This window comes from Aristolochia californica, unplaced genomic scaffold, assembly GCF_029961685.1.
Source record: "Aristolochia californica isolate CCGP_79_NKW_82.1479 unplaced genomic scaffold, dmAriCali1.0.hap1 SCAF_15, whole genome shotgun sequence".
In the NCBI taxonomy this organism is placed as follows: domain Eukaryota; kingdom Viridiplantae; phylum Streptophyta; class Magnoliopsida; order Piperales; family Aristolochiaceae; genus Aristolochia; species Aristolochia californica.
In genome coordinates, this window is record NW_027181826.1 from 24656226 (window position 1) to 24664244 (window position 8019).

Here is an 8019-nt window from a genome sequence, read left to right on the forward strand (position 1 = left end):
CAATACCATGTAAATCACAATACCAACTGCCGTTGAATCAAAAAGCCCTTGCACAATCAAATTTGTTGGGCCCTTCTCATTATAAACTGAAGATATACCAATTCCCACAACAATCCCGATCGAAATGGTTAGAGAGAATAATAGAACCATGGTTATGATTTGCCTCATTCGAAATCTTGCCTGCAATTCAACAAGAAGTTCTTTTCTTAAACGATCGTTTAGGCTTGTCTATCGTGAATCAAAGAAGAGATAGATTTACATTTTTAATGAGTTTTTATAACATACCTGAACAAGGCATACTCCCAATCCCATACCCTCGAAGAACTGATGAAAACTAAGAGCAACCACAAGAACTAATAGTTTCAACAGTTAGTTGGGAAACTGATTTATGTCATAGTTACAAGTCTAATATATCATATTCAGTCAATGTTATCAATCAATGCATGCATCAACCTCAATAGTTTCACTTGATAGCATTAGAGAGAATTCTTTGGTATTTGAAGAAAAATCTTGGACAAAGATTATTGTTTAAACTCATGGACATATTGACATCTAGGTTTTTGCATATGCAGATTGGGTGGGATCCCTAGATGAGAAAAATCCACTTCTGGATACTATACAATAGTAGGAGATAATTTGGTCAAATAGTGAAGCAAAAAATAGAATATTGTGTCTAAGTCAAATGTCGAGGCTGAATACGTAGCCATGGCACATGCAGTAAATGAGTTATTATGGTTCAAGTCCTTTATGAGTGAACTCGAGTTCCAAACAACTAAGCTTATGCAACTATTGTGATAATCAGGCAGTCATTCTCATTGCAACCAACCTATTGTTCCATGAAAGAACTAAACACATCAAAATTGAGTGTCACTTTATTTGAGAAAAAAAAATTACAAGTTCATGTTATATCAATGCAATGCATATCCTCCAAGAATCAACTAGTGGATTTCTTTACAAAGGTTATCAGTGCAAAGTCTTGCTCTGATACATATTCCAAGCTGGAAATATTTGATGTTTTTTCACCAACTTGAGGGAGGTATTAGTGGGTATTTTATGTAATTAAGTGGAGTGTCATAGATGTAATTATGTTTGAGTTTGAATTCTTTTTTATTGTCACATGTACTAGGGTTTTAGCCCACTTATCTATAAATATAGAAGTAAGGGGAAGAGTGTGGACATTCTCTTTTCCACCCATGAGAAACCCTAAATCTAAGCCTACTTGTCCCCTCCTTTCTCTCTTCCTTGTTTTCTTTTGTCTTCTCTTCTCTTCTTCTACCCATTTCACATTTTTAAAGGTTTTGATCCATTTTTTAATACTGACTCATTGTTAACATTATGAAACTTAATCCTAGTCCAATTGAGTTGGGTCGATTATATTAAAATGGTGATCAAATCCTATTGAACATGGGTTTAACTATCGGTTGACTTATTTTTAAAATTATTTTAAGAAAAGAAAAAAATTAACAGAGAGAATGAGCAATAGGGGGTGGGGGGCTCTCACCCTTCCTTTTTTGTTGTGTAGAACAAGAGCCCTCTTCGCCAACATCGATGGACAAAAGGGGTGGGAAGGAGGACCACCCTTCTCTAGTATGGGAGTTAACAAAATTCGATTGGTCGATCAAGTTTTAATTGATTCAAAGTGGTCTCAGTTGATTCCATTCAATCTCTTGGTATAATAACTTTGTTTAATATAATTAGTAATTATGGGAATTTACAAGTGGTTGATCTAAATGTTAAACTTTTCCTTGTAAAAGTTGAATGTTTAATTGATCTTATTTCTTTAAATGTATCTAATATATACTAACATTATGTGCAGCATGTGGAGGTAGCTGTCACGTTCTCATTATCCAGCCGTTGACTCTGAAATCAAAGTAAGAAACTTAGAAGTAAGAGATTAAAGACTATGAATTTGCAGGTAGAGATCCAAAACTAAATGGCGCTGACGCCTCCTTGACGCCATGTACCTTTTTTTATTCATTTTCTATCCATTTTTTCAGTTGTTAAAGTTCCAATCTCTCTCTCTCTCTTCTTCCTGAGGCAAGTCTTCACGCTTTACATGGTTTTTCTTCTACTGAGGTTGGCCTTTTCTGTTAAAGCTCCACTGTCTCGTAGCTTATTGTACAGATACAGCTACAGCCATTCTGGCTGGGGAAGCTCAAATGCGCCGGAGCAATGAAAAGGGTTTCTCCTTTTGCCTTCCGCAAGGTCAGTTTCTTTCTGGGTTTTCACCTTTGTGTCATGGTGATGTATAATTTTTTTTTAAATATATGCAGAAGTGGAAACTGAGAGAAGCTATCTTTACTGTTTCTGTTCTTTTTTTCTTCTCAGGCTTCCCAGGTTGGTCTGTGGTCCGTTTGGCTTTCTGGATTGCTGTTGATTCTTCTTTCTCTGTACTCTACTAGGCAGTTACCATCTCTGAAAGGGAATATCGAGAGACCCGTGTTCATGAATCGGACCGTATCAGCTGGTCCCTCTGTGACCATCTTTTCGGCGCCGCGGGCTTTCCAGGGGGAAACTGGATCCAGGCAGTTTTTGGCCATTAAGTCCTGGCTCGCTTTGTCACCAGACATTGATGTTGTTTTGTTTGCGCGAGACCCATCTATCGTTTCGTTTGCAGGTCGATTCGGGAAGCGGGTCTTTGTTGAATCAGATATCGATTTCACGTGGGTAAATTGTGTCCTTTTTTTTTTTCTTCTTACAGCTTCCCTGTTTTCTGTTAGTTCGGTAAATTGTCATCTTTACGATAACTGTAGTGGAATGATGAAGTATTTCAGTACAGTATGGTCAGCAAGTACATTAGGAAGAGCATGATTATTTTTATTTTTTTGTATAAATCTATCTGTCAAGGTGAAATCAGTTGATTGCGTGAATCACTGGCAAACCTCTATGACCGCCTGGATATGAAAAATCAGGTGGATTTTTCGAACTTACTACTCAAACTGACTTAGAATGTTGTTGGTGTTAAGTTCTGACTTAATTTGGGACAATGCAACTGGTAGTGCTTACCTGGTAAAAGAGAGTTAATAAAATATATGAATAAAGCTCTTCTATAATCACAAAAATTATCCTAGAAATGTTTCTAAATGCTCTTAGAACTTGCAAATCTAACTTCTTCAAACTGGAAATTAATTTTCTAAAGCAAGAAGTCTGTAACTATATTTGCTGGCTTTTAATTCCTTAAAAAGGTTCATTGGATACTGTGCTCCCTGCTTAACATGTTACTCTCTCAAAGATTGAATTTTATCTCTTTTACTTGATAACCATTGAAGAATCTGAGATCTACATCAGGTGATTCTAATTTTAAGTTTTAACTATGACACTGAAGAGTATGAATAGACTGAAAACCCTCAGTTTTGTATTTTTTGGGAAGTCAATGCTTGTGCTGCTTTCATCTAGCCGAGTTTTGGTTAGTATGACTTACTTTTTAGTTGCATAGCTAGTTTACCTCTTTTTTATTTCAAGCTGAATTCTTCTCTGTAAAAAACATGTGATACCGATATTCTTCTCATCTTATTGTAGGTTTTTGGGAACCCCATTCTTTCATTCAATGGTTGCCAGATCACGAGCATGTGATTCTAACATTTCCATTTTAATTCATCCAGAGACAATTCTCTTTTCTGACTTCCTTTCCACCTTGAAATATGCTCATAATCTTACTTATGATTGGCTTCTAATAGCCAAATCACAAAATATATCTCATTTTCCATTCCACTTAGATGACTCTGGGAAACACTGGCTCCATGAAGATGGTAGAAAGATAAAAACCAAGAAGGTATGATGGGATTTCAAGATCAATATGGATATATCACACCAAGGTACACTTAATCGAAATTTTGTTACCTGTCCTCCACCAGTTGCAGGGGTTTCTAAATGAGAAAAGGCAGTGGAGCTCTTGTGGACCTGGTCTACTTTTGGCATGGAATACTGGAGAGTTGCCTCTCCATGCTGGGGTTCTCCCTCCATTCTTGTACAGAAGAGGATTTCATGATTTGTGGGTAGTTAATGAAGCCTTATCATCAGGTTTCAGGTTTGTGTTTGATGCGAGTGATGTCATATCAAGTTACTATCCGGAGAAGTTGGGCTATTGGGCTAATCAAATGTCAACAATTAAAGAAGTAAGAGAATCTGGGGAGAGAAATTGGGAGTATGCAGCTAACTCAAATCATGCTATGCTCTATGGATCACTTAACTTTCAGGGGACAAACTTTACAAACAACTTGGTAAAACTTGCTGACTGCAGTGGGCAGTACTTGTTTGTCAACACAGCTGAAGGAGTCATATATGATATTCAAGAACAGAGAAAAGAGAGATTTGGTTTATGGAAAAGAAGTATTTTGCAAGTTCGGAGAGAGAAAAAATGGACCACCTGTATTGAGGATAGCAAATTATTAAACAAACAAATGCATTCTTCAATCAAGGAACTACCCAATACCAAAAGGTCTTTACATTTTCCATTCTCTTTAGAATCACTCCTCCAAATAGTTGCAGATAGGGATAAATCAGTTGTACTTGCAGTTGCAGGAAATAACTACAGGGACATGCTTATGAGTTGGGTTTGTCGTTTACACCATCTTTCTATCTCAAATTTCGTTGTCTGTGCCCTAGATGCTGATATGTATCAGTTCTCTCTGCTGCAGGTACACCTTGTTTTATCTGTTGACTTTAAGTTAGCTATTTGTCATAAAAAATACTGAATATTGAAATATATAATTTTTTCCATAATTGTCTTCAGAGCAAATAAAATATCTAAAAAAAATTTGATCATGAATCCAAAAGACATGTATAGTGAATATAAAACTTGTCATGTTCAATTAAGAGCATGTCTTCACGTTCCAGAAGACATGGCTGTTCAATTAACAACAAATGCTGCTTGACTGAATCAGAATAGTCAAGTTGAGTCAGAATGACTTTGTGCAATGTGATTATCCAGCTTTAGTCCTTTATTGACACTAGTTGTAATTATTTTCTTATTGTATTGGCTTGTTTGGACAGTTCATCTCCTGTTCTTTTTCTTATTAACTGTTATATTCCAGGGCTTGCCAGTCTTTATGGATCAATTGGCTCCAAATACCATAAGCTTCAATGATTGCCATTTTGGTACAGAGTGCTTTCAGAAGGTGACAAAAGTTAAATCCAGAATAGTGTTGAAGATTTTGAAGCTTGGGTATAATGTTCTTCTTAGCGATGTTGATGTCTACTGGTTTCAAAACCCATTACCATATCTTTATTCCTTTGGCCCCTCTGTTTTGGTGGTCCAGTCTGATGAATATAAGGAAACAGGTAGGTCCAAATCTATATTCTTACATATAGTGGCTTTTATTGAACTTCCACTTTATCTTTTTAACTGAATTTGTTTTGTGCAGTGCCTATAAACTTACCCCGTAGGCTGAACTCTGGCTTCTACTTTGCACGGTCTGATGGCCCAACTATATTTGCAATGGCAAAAGTTGTGAAGCATGCAGCAAAATCAGACTTGTCAGAGCAGCCAAGTTTTTATGATGTACTATGTGGAGGAGGAGGAACCCACCGCATTGGTGATGATAGATGCCTAGAACCCGAAACAAATTTGACAGTTCATTTCTTAAATAGGAATCGATTCCCAAATGGTGCTTACCAAGGCCTATGGGAGAAAAAGAATGTGAGAGAGGCGTGCACAAAAAGGGGCTGCGTAATTCTTCACAACAATTGGGTGAGTGGAAGGAAGAAGAAACTGGAACGCCAAGTCTCATCTGGTTTATGGGAATATGATCCAAGCTCACGGTTGTGTAGAAAGGGATGGTTTGGGAACCACTCAAACAGCCATTTTTGATGTTTGCTGATTTGTATGCATCCAGTTCTTGCTTCCAGCATCTCTATATGCTCACATTTGCTTGATTTGACCTTTGTGTACGGTTAAAACTTTGAGCTGGCTATGAAGTCCAATGTTATCACAGGCAACACCACCTTCTCTCAGAAGAGAATCTTAATGCCTGACATTACACCCTGCCGAGTGTTACTGATATTCAGAATGGAGGGGTTGGAGGAGAATTTCTTGAACTATGCAAACTACTACAACCAGATCAACCAAAACAATATTGGTCCAGAGACTTCATGGGGCAAACCAGAGGCTCATCGTGCCCCCATACTATGTGAATGTGTTTGCAATTGTATACAAAGAAGACCTTGCGGAAGATGAATGGTCTATGTTATACTCATCCAATGATCAAATTTGTACCAATGGAGGAAAGAATAACAAGTTGAAGAATGAAGAGTATGACATGTTCAAATGCTTGAGAGAGTTTTATTTGTTTGTGGTTAGAGCTTGTTATAACAACATGACATTAATTATTGAATTTTTGAAATAGAAAAATACTTCACCAACTTGACGTAATATGAGTACATAGTCTCTATTTATGATAGAGGAGACAAACTTTACTAATTTGATGTAATTTGAGTACACGAGTCTTTATTTATAATAGAATAAACAAATAAAATTTAATTACAATTAAATTATCCTCAATAAGAGCAAGAGAGAATGTGAATACTAATATTTGTGATGAACTTCTTTGGAGCTAAAAGTGGTTCTTTGGGTATCTCTGGGAGCTGAAAATCATTTGCTGTTGAGGCGCCATGAAGGCTGCGGAGACGGCGCAATGGTTCCTCCGGTCGGATCAGGAGAGAGTAGCTCTAACCTGTAATCAGCCGAATCCATCCGTATCTCGGACACCATTTTCAGTCAGACAGCTGTGCCAATCAACCAAGGAAGGAAGAAGCTCCAAGAGAAGCTTTCTTCTCCCATTGCAGAACAGCAACCTTTCATAGAACAATGAAGAAGCTTCATGCATGCAGTTTTTCTTTCTCAGAGAACCAGTCAAAACTAGCTCTTGCCATCTCCTCGGATGGGCAAGCAGCTATCAATGGTAAATCAACTAATCCTCTATGAAACTCCCGTTCACTCTGAAATAAAAGAATGCTCATTTTCACGTGGGATGATGCATGAAAAGAACCTCTGGTGGGAAAAGCAGGAAAGCCACCATGTTAGAGGTGTATGAGAAGCAAAGATGGAAATGCATGGGAAGAGAATCTTGTTAGTCATAGAAGAACAGAATACGAGGAGAAGAAGGCTGGAGATTGGGAAGGGTACAAATCATAGAGGGAAGAGGAGGCAGCAAGAGATACCTCAACCACCGTCTACCTCAATTATTTCCAAGAACAATATAGATTTTTGCAACCCCAACCAACATAAAAAGCTTGTGTGGTCAAATCTTTGCTCTAGTGAATGCTTTTTTATTATAAGAATAGAAGCTTTTCAAGCAAAACGCATATTTTTTAGTAATCTTGAGCTAGTTTAGAAAAATAAGAAAGACTTATGTCAACGAATCTGTCACTAGCAGAACCTTCAGCCAATGAAAATTCTGCTGGCTAATTTCCATTGGTAGAGGATTTTGCTAGCAAATTTCAATTTTTGCCAGCAAAATTCTATTTCGTTGGCATAAATTAATTAGTTTCTACCAAAAAAATTAATTTTGCTAGCAGAAATAATTAATATTTCAAAAAATATATTAAATTTTTATTTATTCCCTATTTAATGATTCATAATAAAAATAATAAAAGAAATAATATATAGGCAAAGAACTATATCATTATATATCATTTTTTTACTAAATTCTTTAGAAAATTAAAAAAAATTATACAAAAGTAATACAAAGCTAAAGTCCATCTGCGGTAGGAGGATCTGGTGGTTGCTGGCTTTGAGTCTCCATTTTCTGAAAGAACCACGGTATCTACATCTCTAAGTTGTTCATTGTATTTTCTTGCTCTTCCTAGGATGAAGATGGTTGGACTATCCTGAGTAGAGGCGGTTGCGATAAACCCAACCCCTTAATGTAGCCAGAACAAAATCCGCGAACCTATCTCACAAATGCACTTTCATCAACTAGCTCACCAAAGTCTTGTGTTTCTCGAACCAACTGTTGCATCTCCTCCTGTGAAAAATAACAAGAGGTAATTCAGTTTAATTATTCAAATATTAAATAAATT

At 36.8% G+C, this 8019-nt stretch overlaps 1 protein-coding gene across 1 annotated transcript; it reads left to right on the forward strand.

Moving 5' to 3' along the window:
* Nucleotides 1-2149: 2149 nt before the first annotated feature.
* Nucleotides 2150-6313, forward strand: LOC137951880 (beta-arabinofuranosyltransferase RAY1). Its single transcript, XM_068798848.1, has 6 exons — nucleotides 2150-2205; nucleotides 2329-2663; nucleotides 3520-3772; nucleotides 3855-4637; nucleotides 5034-5280; nucleotides 5364-6313. Exons 1-6 carry the CDS (start codon nucleotides 2173-2175, stop codon nucleotides 5807-5809), a joined length of 2097 nt encoding a protein of 698 aa, XP_068654949.1. The 5' UTR covers nucleotides 2150-2172; the 3' UTR covers nucleotides 5810-6313.
* The last annotated feature ends 1706 nt before the right edge of the window (nucleotides 6314-8019 follow it).